General features: G+C 45.0%; 1 protein-coding gene across 17 annotated transcripts in view; it reads left to right on the top strand.

Moving 5' to 3' along the window:
* FOXP1 (forkhead box P1) overlaps positions 1–21,072 on the top strand; it is a 376,121-nt gene that overhangs the window by 295,358 nt on the left and 59,691 nt on the right. For 15 of the 17 annotated variants that reach the window (XM_064519200.1, XM_064519197.1, XM_064519199.1 and 12 more), the window contains 4 exons: positions 7,558–7,695; positions 8,802–8,891; positions 14,091–14,250; positions 20,144–20,348. In XM_064519200.1, the coding sequence (XP_064375270.1) occupies positions 7,558–7,695; positions 8,802–8,891; positions 14,091–14,250; positions 20,144–20,348 (593 nt within the window). The remainder of the gene's footprint in view (positions 1–7,557; positions 7,696–8,801; positions 8,892–14,090; positions 14,251–20,143; positions 20,349–21,072) is intronic. The other 2 variants (XM_064519202.1, XM_064519196.1) reach the window with 1 other exon arrangement.

The following is a 21,072-nucleotide window of genomic DNA, read 5'->3' as shown; positions in this document are numbered from 1 at the left end:
GATTTTAGGTGTGCATGATCAAGAAACCTGCCGCAGCAGCGGTGGGAGAACCTTAAAGGATTTTTTTAATGTTGAAAGTGATGGAGAGCAGTTAGAGCGATTTTTTTTAACCAGACAGTTCACGTGCCCCGATGCTGCTTGCAAATCCCACGTTGTTTTCCAGAGGCTGAAGCTAAACCAGCTGCTGTTGCGGTGGGCAGCGCTGTGGTTTCTCTACGTACGCTGCGTGCCCGGGGCAGCCGGAGGGCAGCGAGGGGAGGGAGGTGTCTCGCGTTCCCAAGTCGAAGGAGTCGCACAGCTCCTGTGCTTCCCGGCTCCGTTTTCCTTACGGTTTCAGAGCTGCTCTGAGAAGCCTGTGCCGGAGAGATGCAGAGCCTGGACTGGCTTCACGAAAGCCTTTACCGGCAGCAAGATAACTTGCTGGTGTTGTTTTCTCCCCCTTTTGCTAGGGAAAAGCAGTAGCGAGGGGTGGTTTTATCAGCACCTGCAAAACTAGATTGTGGGAAAGTCCTGACACCGTAAGCTAAATTTGTTATTGTTTGGCGAAAGGCTTGGCTGGTTTTAAGCAGTTTGTTTGTTTTACTGAAAGCAGAACTGCATTACTGGAAACTACTTCGCTGTAGTTCGGTTAAAATATCCTGGGCTGCTTTGTTTTTATAAGGTGCTTGCTTGCTCGGTTTTACTTTCCAGTTATAAGGAAAGGGAAAAAATGCATCACGCGCTCATCTGCAGAGCTCAAGTGGCCGTGTAGAGATTTTGGAGAGAAGCGGCAGTGGCAAATATCTCTTCCCCGGCTTTTTTTTTTTTCCTTCTTAACCCTCCCAGCACAGTTTCCTCTGGTGGGAAGAGGATCTGTAGTTTGTGCTGAAGTTGAATGCACGTTAGGAAAAACAGAGGGAACGTTTAGCAAAAAAGTGGAATAGCTAATTATTCTTTGCACTAGTTTCGGACGGATTTGCCTTCATTGCTTAGGTAAGATGCGCTGCTGTTTTGGAGGGAGACACCCCCAACCTGACAACGGTTTTTAATTTTTAAGCTTTATCTTGCCCTTAAATCTGAAACATCATTGTTCAAATAACTGAGAACAAGGTAAACCAACAACATCAAAAAGGTCGGCTTCTGTGATTTCTCAAGGGCTTGTTATTTTGTACTTTCCAATTCTATTTGATGTCTTGACAAAACAAGATGACACAAGGGAGAATACATTAAATTTTGATTTTCATCTAACCTGTTACAGTCGTGGCAGCTTAATTTCTTCTACTTTTTACTCAAGACGGCTCTTTGCACAATTACTCTAATTGCCACGCCACTTTAGGAGCAGGCGGCTTTGCGGGCTTCCCGTTCGCCTTGATTTTGCGAGGCGGTTTTGGAGCGCGTGCTGACCTTTCACACGGCGCGCTGCCCGCTTGGAGGGTGTCTTCATTAGAAGTAAATCGGTGAATGGCGAGGTTGTCAGAGGAGCCACTGATGTTTTCTCATTAGAATCTAATTTGCACCGTTGCGCTGAGCCGCGATGCTCAGATGTAGGTGGCTGCGATAGGTGTGAAAAACTGCACGCTCCGAGCAAATAAAGTTTACAGCTGCTACAAAGGCTGCAGTCGCAGCCCGAGCGGCGACACCTAAACGAGTGTTCAGCAGGGCTGGGGTTGCCTCGATGCTCTTTTGCATGTCCTCTGAACAGCGTGCTTTGAGAAGGGGAACGTTTTTCAGTAGCTTACTACTTTTTTGGCTGGCCAGCACGACGTCCGTCCTCTCAAGCGCCCCGGTTTGCAGAGCAGCCAGCTGTGCATTTGACTCCTCTGGGAGAAAACAGTCGCGAAGTGAGGAGGGGGCTGCGCGTCCCCCAGAAACGTGTCTGGGGGATGCAGGTCACCTTCTGGGGGGGTTAAACCTGGCATGGAGAAAAGCCCCTCCGTGTAACACCTCTCCTTTTTGTCCGCATAAAATCCTGGGCATATTAAATGTTGCTGATTCAATCACAGTCTTTTATTATTTAATTAAGCTCCCCTTAATGTATTAATGAATTAATACACAAATGTAGGGAGTCTGACATAATGATCACTCTCAGTATATTAAAGATGTTTGGGAGAGAGAAGGTTTCAAGGGCACCGGGGGCATTTTGGATGTTTTTGGACAGCGTTCCTTTTGGTTCGTTTGAGGATTTTTTGGCAGAATATGTTGCTCTAACGTTTCCTTTCCTAAACTAGAAGAAATACTGATTTTTTTTTTTACTTTTTTTTTTTTAACTGAATCATTATAAAATACTGCCGCCGTTGAGAATCATGTACAGCAGGTTATAATTTTTCCTTTTGTGTTGGTGGAGCGGGAAACAAAAATGATAACTTTTTTAAATGTGAAAAATGATGATGATAATCTTGAGGCTGCAATCTCACGCTGCTTATTAAATGAGTATTTGGTTGCATGCGTTCCGGTTTAGTCTGTATTTGACAAATGTTAGATGTAGAAAGGATTTAATTTATGTAAACTTTATATTTTTATGCAAATTAAATGGGTATTTATTATAGCTGAAACAATTATCCTGGCACTTAGTGAGAAACCTGGTATGCATGAGAAGTGGTAGATAAGATCAGATGTTTCATTCCGTAAACAAATAGGAAAATATTCCAGTTTTTCCTGAGCTGGGAAAGAATAACGAAGGCAGCAGGCAGCCTGGCATCCCCAGGAATGTCAGAATCGCCTCCGCTGCTGGGCTCCCCGGGTCAAAGGCAGATCTCTCCTGCTGATAAAATGCAATAAACAAAATTATAATAATAAAATGCTAATTTAATTTTAAGGAGGGTTTTTTCCCCCCTCTCTTTTAGTGGGGAGCTGTATTGTTAGGGAGAGAACAGTTATGCTAATGACTGACTACTTAGCTGATTTTACATTAATATAATAAACGTTACCTGTCTTAATGTGTTGTGCAGTGTTAGGGCAAAATAACTAAGTCTAAAAGTGAGATCCCATTTTGCATAATGAAGCAGAATTACGGTTTCCACATGAATAATTCTAACAGGGGCTTTTTTTGTTGTTGTTTTGAAGAGTGAGATGTTATGTCAGAAGTGTTTTACTCTGGGGATGGATGCGGGTCCTCCGCCGGTACCTTTTATTTTGCGGGGATGCGCTATGGTTTGCGGCATCGTGCTTTCCATTCGCCACGGTAGCGGCGGTTTGTCTTGCCTTGTGACATGAGCAAAGCTATTTTGCCTTGTTTTGTTTGAGATTTTCTCCATTTCAGTTGCTTTGCCCGTAACAGCGCTCTAGTGAGACAGCTCGACTCAATTGTGTGTGTTTTGCCTAGGCAGACCTATTTTTCATGTAGCCCAGTATTTTTAACTGTTCCTCAGCCACTTGTTCTTTCTGCGCTCGGTTATGTGAGACTTTTCTCACAAAATCTTTGAATGAAGAATTATTGTTTTTATTATTATTATTATATATTTTTTAAGAGATCCAAAGTAGCTGGCATGAGAAGTTAGCTGAAATCAAGTGTGAGCTAACAGCAGAAAGGGGTTTTCGGGCAGAGCTGTGCTTCGTGAGTCGAGGCAGTCCTTGGCACCGAGGGTGCCGGGTGTGAAGATAGCGGGGTCCCCCCCCACTTCATACAAGATTAAACTGCTTGAAATTATTTAGCTAGTATTTAATTATATTAATACCAGTGAAAATGGGGGAATGTGGATGATGAGCTAGGTCTAAATCATGACCCTCGTCGGAGTTGGGTGGAAGAGTGGCAGGTGCCTCCCTGCCCGGCTCCCTCCGGAGCACGGGGTGGACCTGGCCCGAGCATCTCGTGGGACGGGGAGGGAGGAGGGTTTGGGGGGGATCTGGAGAAATAGCGGGCAGAAAGACACCTGGGAGGAATGGAGAGTGCCTGAAAACAACTGTGAGCATTAACGGCATTTTTTGCCGTTGAGGGTGTTAGCATGTCAGCAGGTCCATACTAGTAGGGATGCGAAAGCCAAATTGCAGCTGTATTTTTACCTTTGCTGCCAGGTTTACAGGCAGCCGGGTATCCACCACACCCTATTGTTATCAGTCAGCAATACCAGAAGTGGTTCATTAATCACATCAATAACAACAATCATGTTTCATGTGAAAAATAGAAATAAACAACTTTTTTTTAAAAAAAAACAAGATTGATTTCTGTTCTGCATGCTAAGTTAGCATTCTTTAAATATATTTCCAAGTACTTTAATTTGAACTTCAACTCCCTGCAGGCAGTAAGACAGAGTTATTTTAGTCCTTCATAAACTGCCTTCTGTGATTCATTGTTAACTCATAAAACACACTCATTTTCGTGTGCTTAAACAGTTAAGCCATTTTTAAAGTTGGTTTGTAATTTTTTTGGCAACACATTTAAGTTGACATCTGAGAGATAGAAATCTAAAATTAATTTATAGCCCTCAGTTGAGGTTTCACTTACTATCAGGCAAAATATCAGGAATAAATATTTTTTATCTAACGTAATCTAAAGTATATTGCACAGTATCTAAAATAAAGTTTAGTTTTGACTGAATACACTCAAAAAGGGACCCATAAATATTAGAGAGCTGTAGTTAAGAACTTACATGACTGTTTTAAATACTATTGATTTAAACCACTGGCTAGATTTTATGAATCAAAGTGTAATTTCCAAGCTTTGGCTATATTTCTCGACGCTAAAGCACTCTCTCTTGTGTGCCTTTAGCAGCTTTCCAGACATTCAACACGGGATTAAATGATAGTAGTTACAATGATCAATAGGTTAAGACCGGTACAATCACTCTTACCGCTAATGACCTCGGTAGTAATGGGTAATAAAGTGTGGGCTATAATAGCCTATCGCTGGTGCTGCGTGCCCTTTGATTCCCAGTATTACTAGGGACTAGCTACATGAAAAAGTTGGACGTTGGGAGTTAAGAGAGTGGATATATAGGCCATAATTCTTAACTATTTAAAGTCCTCCAGCAGTACGCGTGCGCACGCTTGTTCGGCGCGTGTGATTTTTCACGCGGTGGTTTTTGGTTCAGTGGAATTTGGCCGTAAAAGGCTTCGGTGAGTTATGCTCGTGGCAAGCCGAAGCACAAACTTTGGGTAAACCTTGCCGTTACTGCGTTTATAAATCGAAGGCAAGGCCTTCTTCGGAGACACAGATGTGGTGTGAGGATGTGGTTTCAGATGGCGAGAGTAGGTTGAATGGATCAACACAATCCTGTTCTCCTAAGCGTGTTTTTATATACATGTGTATATATATATGTTTCTTACTGGTTAAGTGCTTCTGTTTTAGCAAAGCGTGCGCAGCTAGGAGATTCTTCACCGGAAGGTACATGGCCGGTTTTCGAAGGTAGGGCCAAATCCCTCGATTTATCCCGAGATAAGAGCGCCGGAGAGCGTGGAAGCGAAGGGGAGTTGTCTCCGTGTAGCCGGCGGCAGAGCGTGGCCCCTCTCCGTATTAATCACCAGCGCGTAGGGCTTGCAGCACCCCACCCTATTCCTGTCTGCATCCCCGGCTGTCGTCATAAATCTGACTGAAGAGTGTTTGTGTTGTATATCATCCAAGAATGGCACAGAAAACATACTTAAACATGCTTCCTCTTCTGTTTGCTCAGTCCAACTTCAATGAAAGGTAGTACAAACCCGAGGGTAAAGCAAACTTCTCTGGGGGTGGGAATGATGGAGGTGAGTCACGCTTAAGGGCGAAGATAGCGACTGCAGTATTTAATTAAATAATTGTCTGCTCCAGAAAAGTTTTCCTGAAGATTTTGGATTAAGATATTCAGAATTAATGGGATTACCCATCCTGATGACTCAATGTCCTTGGAGCGTGTCCGGCTTGACAAGGCCGTGGTACATCGTGGGGGCTTTTTTGCCCTACAGAAATGTGCAAAACCCACCAGCCCGGCCCCAGCCAAGGCAGCATGAGCGTGGCCATCAGCTTTGCTGGGGCTAGAGTTTGACCCATAATTAAATCTCGATTTTGCTAGGCTTCGCACCTGCCTGCCCAGCCTTGGACCACCTTAGAAACGTGACAATGCGCTGTGATGCTAAGGCATCGCAGAGGAGCTCGCAGTGCTTGCCTTAACGGCATGTCAGAAGTGTGCAACTGTTAGACTATGTGTTTTTTTTCTTTTCTCCCCAAACAAATGTTTTCAAAGCAGTGTCTGGCCCTGGCACGCAACATGTACACAACAACATGGGAAGATGTGCAGTGTACATGAATCTGACCTTCAGGAACCATTTTTAGTTCATCAAAATTAGTGATGCTGAGAAATCAGGACATCAGTGCATAATGACTGTGAAATTAGGAATGAGAGCTTGCTATGCAAATGACAGGACAAATCATGTGAAAAAGTCAAGATAAACTGCATATTAAGACATTATGTTACATAAAATTAATACTGCATTTCTCACTTGCTTACTACTATACTGGAAGATTTTTTTTTTTAAACTCTTTTATCTTCTGATCAGCTATTGTCTGCTGATTTTTTAAAAAGTGGTGCACAGAAAAAGTGCTAAACATATTATTACCTTTTATTGTAATACATGAGATGACAGGAGATCCTTTTTAGCAAAGTATATCCTTTACTGCTTTTAGTTTTGTGCTGTCACATATTTGATTTGAAACTATAGAAAAGTAAGGTGCTTAAATATTACTGTTAAAACTCATATGGGTTTTGTCTTTTCCTCTATTGTTTTTTTCTTCCTTTTCTTTTCCTTTTTTGGGGTGGAGGGTGGAGGGGTGGATTTCTAGAGAAATAGTCTTCTTGCATTACTAGGACTGACAAAATGGTTCTCATGTAGTCTGCAAATTAAACACAAGTGCAGTGATTATTTTGAATAGCTAAATTACATTCTAGAAAGCTTGCAGAATTCATAGCATTGTCATTAGGTATCCGCTTGAATACAATTTGTGTAACCTTGGCCAAGACAGCCTGTCATTTTAATGTCAGTGTTTTATCTGAACAAGACATCATCCTTTCAGATACAGTGTACAGGTTCCTTGCAAAGATGCCCGTGCAGAAACGTGTTAACAGTTGCAAATATGAAATGCTATCAAGTTCATCACTGTAGCTGTTTGTCACTGAAATGTCATGGAAAGCGGCTTTTAATGGTATCTCACATAATATGAAAGAATCGAAGACATCTGTATGCCGGGTGAATATGGAATGGTAAAGACGTCGTAGTAGGGCCTTTCTGTTAAAACTGCATCAGGGTTTAGTGCTGTTGTTCACGTCGCTGAGCCTTCCTTCAGTCTGCGTAAAAACCTGCCGCGATAGGGTCTGGGTCGCATCGGCACGGGACGCGCGGCTGTTGGGGCTTTGTACGGCAGGGAGGGGCTGCGTGGGAGGGAAGGGACCCAGCCGACACCTCCTTGTAAAAATAAGTGCATCCGAACAGGTTTCGCTATGCTGCTTTTTTTTAAGCGTTCCCGTCGCGATAGTGCTCAGCAGACGGGAGTTCAGCCGCCGAGGACCTCGGTGGCACCTCGGTGGCTTCGGGCTGAGACCCGCGCGGGGCGAGGTGCCGCGGCTGCCGCGCGGCCTTTCCTGACCTGCCCTCTGCTCTCTGCTCGCGCTCCAGGTTCCCGTGTCGGTGGCTATGATGACACCTCAAGTGATCACTCCCCAGCAAATGCAGCAGATCCTCCAGCAACAAGTGCTAACGCCCCAGCAACTCCAAGTCCTGCTCCAGCAGCAGCAGGCACTCATGCTTCAACAGGTAACTGTTTCCTTCACGGCCGCTGCGGTGGCCCCGGGGGCTTCGCCGCCCCGGGCGTTCCTGGAGGGAAAGGCTGCCGAGGTCCCGGGGTCCTCCCCGGGTCGTCGTGCGCGGGAAGGCGCCGACCGCTCTCCCGCTTTCAAAGCCAGAAGCAGCCCCTGGAAACGAAGGCAGGGAGCAGCGCGAGGAGCGTTTCCGAGAGCAGCTAAAAGATAAAGATGCGTGTTGAGGTGTTGGGACTTCAGCAGACGTCCCCGTCGCTTTTGCCCGCATCCCCCAGAAAGTGCGGTGTGCCACGGTTAATTGGCATAAAGGAAGTAGTAGAGGGGTACTTTACGTTTTAGACCTTGTTACCCCCATCCAGAACCGTAAAGGACTATTGAAACAGTGGCAATAAAAGCTGAAGAGGTTTCCCAGCCCTAATCCGTGTAATTGCCACCAACGTACCCTCCGCAGCGTGTCGGTCTTTCTCAGCGCCCCGTCCCAACGCCAGGTCCTCTTCTCAGCTACAAGCTGCTACCGACCAAACGCAGTTTTGAGGCTGCTATCTTAGTGTCCGGCATAACACGGCTCCACTAATCCCAGGCCGGTGTGAACGTCCCCTGTAAACTGACCTTGGGTTCTCTTCCCGAGCCGCCGCGCTCCCTCCCTCGCCGGCCGGCCGGATGCCGGGACGGCACAGGTCCGGGGAGCAGGGAGGAGGAGAGTATTTCCCAGGACGTCTATGCATGTATTGAGCAACACTTAATACGGCCAAGCCCTATCATTTAGAAAGCATGTATGTATCACAACAGAGCTTCGCCAGGCTCTCAGCAAGGGCATTTTGGCTTTGTTGTTACAATCAAAGGTCATTCCGTGCCTTATTTTAATTAGTTTGTGTGGAAAATGGTATGTTTTTCATCAGTTCATTTTGGAGATTACTTTTCAAACGATAATGCCAAGAATAGTCAGTGTGCACTGAATTTATTGTCGAGTTTCAAACTAAAGGTCAGACCATTACAGATAAAAGGATGCTATTTTTCAAATCACAGTTTGTGTATTACACCGAAAGGGACACTGAGTTGGCTCTCCACTTTGTTACTTACCATCTCTCCTTTTCTTTGTAGCAGCAGCTTCAAGAGTTTTATAAGAAACAACAGGAACAGTTGCAGCTTCAACTTTTACAGCAACAACATGCTGGAAAACAGCCTAAAGAGGTACAGACAATACCCGTTTTACTTTCAAACCAGAGATGCCAGAGGACTGTCTCGTAGCTATTAAACTGTCATTCATCTTATAAATGATTGCACAACTGCACTGACTCTGTCAGGTCTCAGCTTTCAGATTTAGAGTTATTGTCCTGTTTTTGCCTTTACTTTCCTGTGCTTTCCATTTGCTTGCTGCCACATATTTTATAGGGGGGGACCATGCCTTCATGTTCAGTATGAGCATTGGTGCAAGCATCTAGACCAGCATCTTGGGAGAGCGTTTTTGGAAGTTAGGGTATAACGGGGAGGTGGGAAGGCAGCAGGCCCAGGTACGGTGCCGTGCTCTACAGAGGTGAAATGCCAAGCGGTTTTGAGTTCGGGCTGGCGAGTCCCAGCTGGTGAGGCTCCCATGGCACGTTCTTCGCAGCGCCGGCTTAGGAGGAGGACTGCGCTGAAGCTCGGGAGATGTCACACCAGTGACTGCACCCATGGGTGCAATGGGACAGACCAGGGTGGTCTCTCCTTTGAATACGCTCATCCAAGCACCTGCCACGCTCTAACTTTGTTGATTTTTGGTGTGCTTAAGCTTAATTTTACTAGAACTACGCTCATGTTTAAGGCACCGCGTCCCCTGTAGTGACAAGAAGTGATAGCTGAGGACTGCAGTGTCGATCTGGCGGCAGCACTGGCTCGGGGAGGTCCTAGGGAGCTGCCTCTCGGCACGAGGCACTGCGTGGTGCCCGGCCGTAGCTCCAGTGGTCATGCCTCACTTCCTCAGCGTGGTGCTCGAAGTACGCCGAAACACAGGCCGGCCAATTTTTCACCCCCGAAATTTGGGCAGATGGTGCCACCCGCGCCAAGTTTCAACCCAGAATGATTTTTTTCCAGCTGAGTTATAAACCCCTGAATATAGGGGTTTATAATGGAAACGCTGACACAACCTTAACCATAGCCCGCTTACGGGCGCCACTATAATAAAAAGGGAACAGATTAAAAAGTGTCTAAAATGTAAATCTAAAGGACTAACAGTAATTAAAATGGAAATGGCACAGGGAGGGAAGGCATGTAATTGTGAGATATCACTGTGCAGAATGCTCTCAGCTTTGTTTTGCTGGCTGTTTTTCTAATTCAGTAGGGCTTACTCATCAGTGGCAGTTCAATGCGCGTTAATGACTCTGGGATGCAGGCATCACTCTGGACAAAGAAATGATTATTGTGCGGTCAAAAGAAGTTCAAAGACAAGAAGGGAATTTCAGTTTTTTCCTTAGAGATCCACATTCAAGAGCATATAAATTAAGCCAAATGTTAAAAACCACAGTCTGAAAGCTGACTTCAAAGTCACAACTCTCTAATTAATGAACTGCGAGCTTCAGTTTGGACAAGTCGTGGTTTGATGCGCCCATAAATCAACATGACAGGTCTGTTTCACAGCCTCAGACAGCGCTTGTCATTGAGTCACATCAGATGTAAACACGGCAGAAAAAAGGGGGAATATGAAGGAGGTGCAATTGATCAACAGAATTGGTAAAAACCCACTTTTGAAACGCATTATGCATGATCACAGGAAATGGCGATAGCCTCAAGAGGCTTTCTCCTTCTGCTGTTGCTTTTTTGAATCAGATTTCTAACAGCCTTCAAAAGGGAGAATAAGAATTATGGAGCTTCTCCCCTGTGGCTGGCAGGCAATAACCCCCTGTTGTTATTTTGTGCTTCTTTCTTTTCAAAGGCGTCAAAATTTAGTTTTTTAAAGATCTTTAACTCTATATTTGAAGACAAACAATAAAGGGCTGCCACTGTCATTCTTATCAGTTACCAGGGATTGTATTTTTTCTTTCTGTTGCCACTTCTTATTAACCTCTTATTTGGTCTATTAGACATAGTTTTGAATGCAAGCCTGCATGCTGGGAGAACATGAAAGTTCAGATGAGCTCAGAGGGCAGATAAAGAAATTTGAAGGGGAAAGTTACACAGCAGAGTGAACGATAAAAGTTAACTCTTCTAAATTGCTGTTGTCAGACAGGAGAGCATCTCAGACACAAAGATGATGGCTGGGCGCTTAGAGAGAAAAATACTTTGTGCTTAAAGGGACGGGAAGGGAAGTGAGACAATGTGGTGGCGTTTCGATATCCAGCGCGCCGATTTACCCTGGTCGCACTTCTGATGTTACCCTCTCGAAAGCAGCCACGGGAAAAGGCTCCTTCCTGCTTGAAGGGGAACGTTTAGGAGAACAAGAGGCGCCAGGCCCTTTAGCTTTTGCCGGTGGGGGTTTGGAGGGGGTGATGGTTTTAGGGCCCCTTCTCCGGAGTTGGGGAGGTCGTTCATCACGTCACACCGTGGGTTAAAGAAGAAAACCGCGGCGAAGCTCCCGGGTGCAAGGGGTCTGCCCTGCGGCGGGGTGCCGCACCGTGCTCCCGGGGCGATGCTCCGCTCCGCGGGGTTCGTTAGGGAGGCAGCCAGCGGCGGAGGTGCCGAGGGCGCCGGGGCTGGGTTTATTTAAAAGCAGCGGCAGAATCCCACCTTGTGCATTCGGGTTGCCCGAAGTGGATTGTTTTTGGAAAAAGGAAAAAAAAAAAAAGAAAAGGGGCCGTTTGTCCTCCAGCAGTTATGACAGTTTATGTTAGGCAGTAGGGAGTAACCTAAGAAAGGAAAACAGACCTTTGACAGAAGCTTTAGGGAGGGGATCAAAAATGCAAGTTTTATCAGGATATTTCAGCATTTTAACACTGACTACTGACCTGACAACAGGACTGCACTGAGACCTTTTTTGTATGCATTCAATTGTGAGAAGTAAACAAACTGACTTGTATCCTGTGTTTGGTAACTGGGTGGGGAGCACAGTTTGGCAACGGGTGTTGCTTTTAAATTCTTTCTTGGACAATGGGCCTTGTATACTTTTATATCCTGGCTTTGCAATGTAGAGCGTGTTCAGGAGCTTTTCTTAGGATAGCCGAGAAGACAGCCGAGCGGGCATCAGTCGATTTATATTAAGTTTTGTGGGTTTTTTGTTTTTTTGGTTTTTTAATGCTAACTTTGCACTCAGATGGCAAGTAGGTAAAGCAGGCATTACTACAACTAGATTTTTTTTATCTAATACCATATTATGTGTAAAATTTTTAGAGGATTAATATCTGCAGAGGCAAACATTTAACTCTTGCTGCGCTTGCCCCTGTGGTTTGCATTCGTCAGGCGCTGTTGGGAATGGCTGTAACAACTGGATCTGCCTGAGCAAGCTGTTGCAGAGAAGTGAAAACTCTTTGAGTTTCAGTGCATCTAAATGCTTATTTGTTTAACTATCTTTGCGATGTTATGGATTTTCTTTAAGAAGATAAATTAATTTTCCTGTTGGTACAATAACAGGTACACAGTTGGCTGCAGTATTAAGATTGATGGGGCTTGGCAGCATGAAAACAACTGTTTAATAAAAGTAGTTTCCATTGCCCCTCGCTTTCCCCAATAGGCTTTTTTTTTTTTTTTCTTTTTTTTCTTTTTTTAAATCATGAATCTGTGAGGATCAGCCTGACAGGGCCTATTCTCTCCTGCTTGCTCCTGCATCTCCGAGCTGCACGTTCAATACCCGAAAGGGGCGAATCAAATCCGGGAGGTTTCTCAGAGCCTTCGTCCAAGGCGGGGACCCAAATCCTTGGCTGCAATAAGTCAGTCTCGCTCCAGTACCTTTGGTGGGTTTTTCCTGCTTTGCACCAGTGAGAATCAGGCGTGTGACCTGGAGCACTGTCGAGGAAGGGAAACAAAAAGCTTGCAGTCTGTGATTTATTTGTGAAAGTGTCTATCGGTGGAGTTTGGTAAGAGTTAATTTTTTTTCCATAATTGTTAGCCATAGTGTGTATAAGACCTCCACCTTGATATGATTCCTAGCAGATTAGGGATATTAGATAATTTCCTTCTATTTATTGTACCACTGCACTGTATTATCTTTCTATCACTCAGATAATTACTAAGGAAATCTACATTAATTTTTTTTGGCTAGCACAAGGAACTGCTAAACACTGGCATGATGTATTGATGTTTTACACAACAAAAGTTTTCCTCCTGTCATTGTACAATAAATAAAAAGATATTTATCAAAATGCAAAGCCTTTCATGGGTTTTAAAGAACAAAGCAAATAAAATACAAGATGAGCATGGAAGCAAAACCTAGAGGCTTCCTTAACTGAGCAAAATTAAGGACTCTGAAGCCTGGAGTACTGTACGTATTAAACACTCACATTCAAGTAAGATGTTGTTTGCTAAATTATGAATGTGTGTAATTAAAATCTAGTGGCTGTTTCTATGAAAGATTTACAATGTTATTTCATCGTTTGTCATGGCTAATTAACAATATTAGATGAAGTTTTTCTTCTTCAAAGGTCTGATTTTTTCTCATTTATTTATGTCAGAAGTGATAAACAGAGTAGTTAAAAGCTTCTCTGGGTACGGCAGTGAGAGAAGCAACATGTTCTTTTACACCTCGAAGGTTCAAGGTTCACATCCCCGTGGAGTAAAGCAGCTCAGTCGTCTTTATAGTGAGAATAATTAAAAATTTCAAAGTGCAGAAGTAGCAGCCTTTAATACAGCGCAGAATAATTCCGAACATAACAGAAAATATTGTTGCTTGATGGATGAATAGGAGAGAGTGAGCATAAAATACTATAAATTAAGCCCGTCGTACCGCCTTAATAGTTGAGACAGTCCTTGCATGAGCAAAGCAAGCACGGTACGGGGTTATTTTCCGTCACCTCTAAGTGTAGTGTGGTTGTGTGCTGTGATTCTTGCATTACACACGTTTGCCAACCCGAAGAATTACCCCCGACTTCAACAGCCGCCAGCAGAGCCTGCTTTACCCACCGCCGAAACGCGGCCACTTCTGGGGTGAAGCACGACCACGTGGACCGTGATAACACGGCAGCGGAGACCAAGAGCTGCTCCATAAATGTTTAATTGGAATTGCAGGAGGGATTTAGGTAGGGTGAATGCAATTACCAGTGGTGGAAATCGACTGCAGCCCGTGGTTAGCGCCAGTGCCCCAAGGTGCCTTGGGCTCTTTGATGCCACGCGGCCGGACCCTTGCTCACTGCCCTTTCTTTGTGCTGGGTGGCAACGATCATAAGTTTGAAGCGCGTTGAGACAAGGAGCCCTTTACATCCCCTGTTAATGCTTTGCTCCGCGTTGGCAAACGTGCATTATTTTTTGTTGTCGTTTTCTGTTTTCCAGCCCCAGCAGCAGCAGGTGGCTACGCAGCAGTTGGCCTTTCAGCAGCAGCTCCTGCAGATGCAGCAGCTGCAGCAGCAGCACCTCCTGTCTTTGCAGCGACAAGGTCTGCTGACGATCCAGCCCGGCCAGCCCGCTCTGCCTCTGCAGCCCCTCGCGCAAGGTACGTGGCGGGTCCGGGGGAGACGGCGCCCGCGGCGGGGTGGACGCGGAGGAGGGAGCTCTGAGAAGGGCGGCCCCGCAGTCCCGGACCGCTGTAGCTAGCGGGAGGCAGGCGGTTCGGTGTTTGGGTTTAATTTGCACAGGTCCATCCAGTCTGCTGGGCGCGAAGCTGCTGGTGCTGTTAATGCAGGCTTGAAACTCTTCGCAGGAGGCTTCTTAATGGATTTTTGGTGGCGGGATCATGGTTAAGGATAGCGTGAGAGCAGCTTCTCCTTCTCTTTTTTTTTTAATGTGTTTTTTTGGCCCTTTCTAGTTCCATCCTTGGCAAGAAGTCAAGTGAGGAAGAGCGCTGATCCGTGCGCTGCGGCACTGTAGAAATTTGATTGCCCTTTCCTGCAGCTGAAAGGGAAAGGTGGCCGTGTCTCTTCTCCATGCCTGTTTACGAGTCCTTCATTTCACTGCCTATATACATCATAGCTCCATTCTTCCCTCCACGCCGAGGCAAATTGGGATTAACTCCATTTAATTTTAATGGAGTTAAACACAAGCATTGCTGAGCGTTAGATCTTCCTACATCTTTCTTCAGTCTTGCACTTGGCAAGGAGTTACTACTTCTTATTGCAATACTTTTGGCAATGATTGCAACCTAGTTTTCTTTTTATCACAATACTTTTGACAATGATTACAAAGTAGGTTTTTTTTGTTTTTATTCCCTCTCCTCCCTTGTTTTTTTTTTTTTTTTTTTCCCCTGCACTGGGTTTATTTACAAGCCTTGGGACATTATACCAGACTTGCCTGAGCTCTGGCTGTTCTGTTAGGGCAGATTGTTCAAAGTTGGCATGGCTTAGGGCCAACCAGGTCTATTAAACTATAATATTGATATTTCCGAATAATCTTGCCTTTTCCTTCCCTTCCGCCCACGGTGAGTTTAAACACCCACCTCAACAACTTGAGTCAGCTCAGCTGGATGTTTTGGGTTCTTCAGAGCATCCGTAGGGCTGCTGCTGGTTGCTAAACTGTGTAATGAATTTGCCTTCAGCTCTGTTCACTTAACTAGAGGGGGAGATTGCGTCCCTTCTTCCCTCTCCTCCTCCTGTGTGTGTATATTGCTGCAAAAAGGAGGGTGAAGTGGCCACCAAATATTGGCTTTTACGGATAGAGAGAGACAGAACTGGGCCTGGCATCTCCTTTAGAGCCGTGTGGCTGCCGTGGTGTGTTCGGGCTGGTTTATCCTTTTTGCTAGCCCTGCAAAGGTGTTTGAGTGCCAAACTCCTGCCCTGGGGGGCTAAGCTTTGGGGGAGCCTGGCACTCGGCTCCGCTGGTCCCGGGTCGGCTCCCAGCACCCGGGCGCCGGACTCATGCCGCTCCCGGATCCGGCCTCGGGTCGTCGTTTGTCAGTCGCCGTCAGCGCAGCGCGTGACAGGGAGGAGGCATGAAACGGGGCTGGGAGGAAGAGGCACGTAGGCTCATGCCGTTGGTGCTGGCAAGGTGTTGCACCGTGCTAATTGCGCTTCGGTGCGTCGCCGGCAGCACCGCGAGCTGCTCCTCACGCGCCCGCCGGGCTCCAGCTCCAACCTCTCTAGTTTTTCCCACAGCTCCTATACTATTAGGTTTGCTCAGAAAGGTTCATTGTACAGTACATCAGTTAAGCTGTCCAAAGGAGGGCAATTGGGCAGTGACAAGACACGCTCATGTGTAATGCGAAAGAAATGAATGTGGTGATGCATGAAGTGTAATCTGCGCGGTAACACGTCGGAGACGCCGGCAGGTAATTCAGCCGCCGCGGCAGTGATTGATACGGTTAGCAGGACGGTGCAGCCATTAGCCCTTGCGCCACGCGTATGTAAAACTAAGGGGTGCCGGCGCGCACGCCGGAGACGATGCAAACGCAAACCCGGGCGCTTCGGAGGGCCGGTCCTCGCCGGGAAGCGCCGTCGGCCGCGCGCCGGGGCCGGTGGAAAAAAGCGCCTGGAGAATTGGGGCGGGTTGGAGCACAGCACCATTTTTTTCTATCGGAGAGACGATGGCTTAAAACTGATGTCATTATGAGGTTTAAATCAACTTTCTGCTTGCTTGAACATGGTCACCTGGGTATGGAGGTACAAGGACACAAAGAGGTTGAGCAACTCGGTTCGTCTCCGAGCCGGCGATACCTGGGGTTGGGAAATTGAGTTCTGCGAGCGGTAATCTGTCACCTGTCCCCACAACATACATTTTTTAAACCTCTGCCTACATTTTCTTTCATAATGAAGGGGACTAGTTGTCCTGAAAAATGCAATGAAGAGCCAGGCTATAGTTTAAAATAATTGGTAATGGACACTTCTTATTTAAAAAAAAAAAAATACATATATCATCCCCTTTTGTTTTCAGAACAGTTTGCGAGACTTAGACAAATACCGTAAACGTGTATGTAAAAAAAATTCAGCCCTCTAGTAAATGTAGCTATGAATTCAGTTAAAAGCATTTTGCTTTTTATTCTTAAGTATCCGTAATAGTAATGAATGTTTCTAAGGAGAAAATGCCACTTTTTAAGTGATTTTTTTGTTATGGTTTTAGAACTAATACATTGTTTCAAACCGTATTTTAGTTTCAGTGCTTGCCTATTGTCTTACACAAAATAGCACATCCTTTAATGTTATATTTGTGTAATCTCTGCTGTTTTGTATTTAGACACATCTATAATCTAGATTTTACATCTGAACACAGTAGCAATTTAAAAATAAACCACATTTCAGCGGTATTCTGCGCTGCTAGAGCTAGTTCTTTAGTATCTCTAAAATGAAACTGCAAATCACACCTCAGATCACTAGTGAGTGAAAATAATAGGACCGAGGCATCTAGTTGCCTGATTGCTCTCGTAGATTAGGCGGTTGCAGGTCTAAATCCTGGTATTTGCACTTACGAAGTTGCAGCACAAGCAATAGTGATCACAGATAATTGCACTGCAGTTCTGGGAATCCGGCTTAAAATTTAGCTCTCGCTACTAAAATCAAACTGTTAAACAGTAAATTACATAATTTATTGCGAGTGTTCATGGATCTCTTTGACTCGCTTTTCCCATTTGTTCTATTATTTTATTTAACCGTTGTGCCTGATGAGTAATGAGCATACCTTTCAGCTGCCAGTCTAGGTAGGAATTCTCTGCAGAATCATTTTAAACGAGCTGAATTTGGGGAAGGAGGAGAGGGTTGTTTTTTTTTTTTTAATCTTTTTTAATCAAGTGGTGTCAGTGGTCATTTCTGAAGGTCTGGTTGGGTGCGGGCAGGTTTGTGTGGGTGACAGCACGGTTAACTCTGCTGACATCCAGCCTGAAATGCTTCTCATCTCCAGCATTTTTTTCACAAGTTGGGTGCTTTTCATTTCTCTTTCAATATATGGTATAGTTCTCACTGCTGCTAACATGAGTTACGCTTGTGCGTTAAGTTGGAAGGAGCCTCTTCTCTCGTAGAGGCTCTGTGAAGAGCTATACGTATTATATAGGTGCATTTTGCTAGCCGTAACACTTGCAGGCTCTGTCTTTGGATAAAGCATTGGTAAATCCAAAAATAACCAGGAGAGGAGCAGGGGGGACAAGGAAAGGAGAGTGGGTGCTAACCGTTCTCCAATTAAAAAACCCACTTGCCTAGAAATACGGATAGAGAACGGTGGCACAAAAAAAAAGGAGGGGATGGTTATTCTTTCCCTATTTGCTTATTCTCAAAAATAAAAATAGGTGTCGACTGGTATGGTCTCCTATCAATACGTTATCATCAACAGACAAGTCTATTCACTATTGTTTCGACTGAGTAAACAGTGGTGCAGGGGTCAGCGGCGCTCGCAGGTAATTGTTAGTGCGCAGACAGGGCTGTCAAGCGTGTTGGCTAAAAATACATCCCGCGCTGTCACTTCGCAAGGTGTTTGAAAATAATAGCCCCCGTGCAGCAAAACAGGACACGGGCTTGTGTACTGACCTTTTTCTTTGTTTAATTTGCTCGGAGGTTTAATTTCAGGGGAGAAGTAATAATTGAATATGTCTAATAACTAAATGCTCATTTGGGACAAAATCCATCAAAATATAATTGGCATTTGGTTGTTATGAAAGGAAAATGGCGTGGCTTTAGAGGAATGGAGGCGTCCTCAGACTATCTCATCACTTAATGTATAAACTGAAGCCTCTTTTCTGCTATATATTAATTGTGGATACTTAAGCATTTTAGCATTTTTTGTAGTGAACTGTTACCAGAGACCAACTGTTTTTGTTAATGCTACTCTCAGAAAGGCGGGGAAGGTTATTGGTCTGTCGTGCAATAATTTACTCCTCTTTGATATGCAAACGATCCACGGTGAATATAAAAAAATCCTATCAGACTCATTTCACAGTTCTTAACCACTTAGATTCTCTGGAGTCTATCGCCTCATTAGACCAGTGCTCTCCAAAGCTAGCATAATTAAAATCTTTAACAGTTTAGCAAAGTAAAGATGTTTGGCTGATCACGTTGAGATGATTATCTATCCATTGTATTCTAAATGACAAAAATAAATTAAATTTAGACCTTGGCATTTTTTATTATGTGTTTCAAATGAATATAATGCATACTGCCTTTTTTTTTTTCCCCCTTCCTCAATACCTTAGGTTTGGTGAGATACATGCCTGTTCGAGCTACTGCTGTTCACTCAGAAAATGGCAGATTTCCTTAGGATAGCTCCAGTGCTTCAATACGCTGAACAGTCAGCCAAATAATCTGGAGGCACAGTTGTAAGGAGCCTCTTTAAAAACACACCGATGCTGGCTTTTTTTTTCTCTCCTCAAATTTTTAAGCAATTCCTCTCTACTGCTTATTTTTTCCCATGGTCTGCTGAAAGAGCGTTGAATTAGTCTTCAATTAGCGAATTTCGCTTGTTTGGTCATGTCACAAACCTAATTTTTATCCCGAAGCTCTCAGCATGGAGGTGGTGTCCCGGTGGCGTGCAGGGCCCCCGGCCCGGCTTGGGTTTGCAAACTTTTCCACTTGGGATATTTATTGGATGCTACAGGCGTGTCCGAAGCCTGATGTCCATTTTGACACGATTAAACCCCCAAATTTCTTGATTTCTCGAAGCTTATTTTATGTTTTCATTTTACTTTTGAATGGCTCATTAGCATCGATCTAAGAAATGACAGTAATAATAGTGTTACTTGTATAGAAAGTTACACAGTTTTTCAGTAGACACATCCATCAATTAAGTGAGCAGTTTGAGAAACCAAAATTAATGAGAAAGATAGGTGTGTTAATGAAATAATCATAGTATAATCAATTTGACTGTTAAAATTTGAAAAGCATTTCAGGAAGACAATATGAATTCATAATTTATGTCTAAAAGTGATTAATAAAAACTGTATTTAATAACAAAGCTATTTGTCATCATTTAAAACTTAAGCACAAAATTAGTCATATTGTGGTTCATGTTGTCATAATAACACAGCTGAATATTTTTTTTTCCCGAAGACCTTCCTTCCGTTTAAAAACAAGATAGAAAGTATTCGCTTTCCTTAAAATACATACTGAGATAGGATTTCTGCGGATGCCTGCAGACGAGCCCTTGGTTGCCCTTGCTGTCAGGTTTGCCTGTGAACTCGGTGGGATTTCCGCCTGCGCTGGGGCTCTGGCCGTGGCCCCCCGGTACCAAAATCACCCAAAGTAATAGTAATTAACATGATGCGGCGGGATATCCTGGAAAATTTAGCAGGAAGCCTGAAATGTTCAGCATTAGCCTTTAGTTATTAAAAAAGAAATACTAATACATGCACGCATGCGCGCGCACACACGCACAAAACTAACACGAGGCTTTGTTTACTGACTCCCTGATTTAATTACTGTTTGAAGACGGCCGAATTAGCTGTTAATTGATTTAATTATCCAATTTGTTTGTTTCAGGCATGATTCCAGCCGAGCTGCAGCAGCTCTGGAAGGAAGTGACAAGCTCGCACCCGGCGGAGGAGGCGGCCAGCAACAACCACAGCAGCCTCGACCTGTCCACCACCTGCGTCTCCTCCTCGGCGCCCTCCAAGACCTCCTTAATAATAAACCCGCACGCCTCGACTAACGGACAGCTATCGGTCCACACTCCTAAACGGGAGAGGTAGGTGCTGGCGGCGGGCGGGGAAATTAAGGCAAAATTCAGCCAAGCAGCTTGGTCTTTCCCCTCCGCCGCATCCTCCGCTCTCGCTGTCCCGTGGCTGAAGCCTCCGCTGGGCAGAGCGTGGTCTTCTCCTTCAGGTCTTTGTGGCTTCTTGCTTGGATCGAGCTGGTTTCAGATGGCTAGTTAAAAGCGTGCTAAATAGTTGCGAAAAAGTACGATGAGCAAAGGTGTTTTAAGGCTTTGGTCACCGGTGTTGCTTCTGATGTGCTTTGGGGTTTCGGACTAGAGGTGAGAGAGAATTGGTCAGTTCTGGCTGTTCTGCCACAAGTCACCCACGTTTCGGTCAAATTTCAGGGCTTATCATGCAGCACAGTTGCCTTTTTTCTGTATTTACCTGCTTTCGCCAAACAGGCTAGACTTGAGTTCCCCTTTAAAACAAAGTGCATGTTTTTAAGACGGATAAAATTAGTTAGCCAGTGTTGTTTGGCCTTTAAAAGTCTGAATTGCTTCGCACTTGCTGCGCTCGCATTGTTGGAAGCAGTGGCTAAAATCGGGGCTTGCCTGCTGACGTGCTTCGCCGCCGCGGTTCCCCCTCCCGTTCCCCGGGAAAATAACTTTCCGGAGCAGGGGGTACGAGGAAGCTGCTTTGGGCAAGACAGCCCAAGTCGCGTTTGCTTCCCGCGGCCGCTCTGGGGAAGGGTCTCCGGCAGCCCGCGAGCCGCGG

This window comes from Dromaius novaehollandiae, chromosome 12 (genome assembly GCF_036370855.1).
Source record: "Dromaius novaehollandiae isolate bDroNov1 chromosome 12, bDroNov1.hap1, whole genome shotgun sequence".
In the NCBI taxonomy this organism is placed as follows: domain Eukaryota; kingdom Metazoa; phylum Chordata; class Aves; order Casuariiformes; family Dromaiidae; genus Dromaius; species Dromaius novaehollandiae.
The sequence above is the reverse complement of the archived record's forward strand: the minus strand, read 5'-3'. Positions and strand labels throughout refer to the sequence as shown.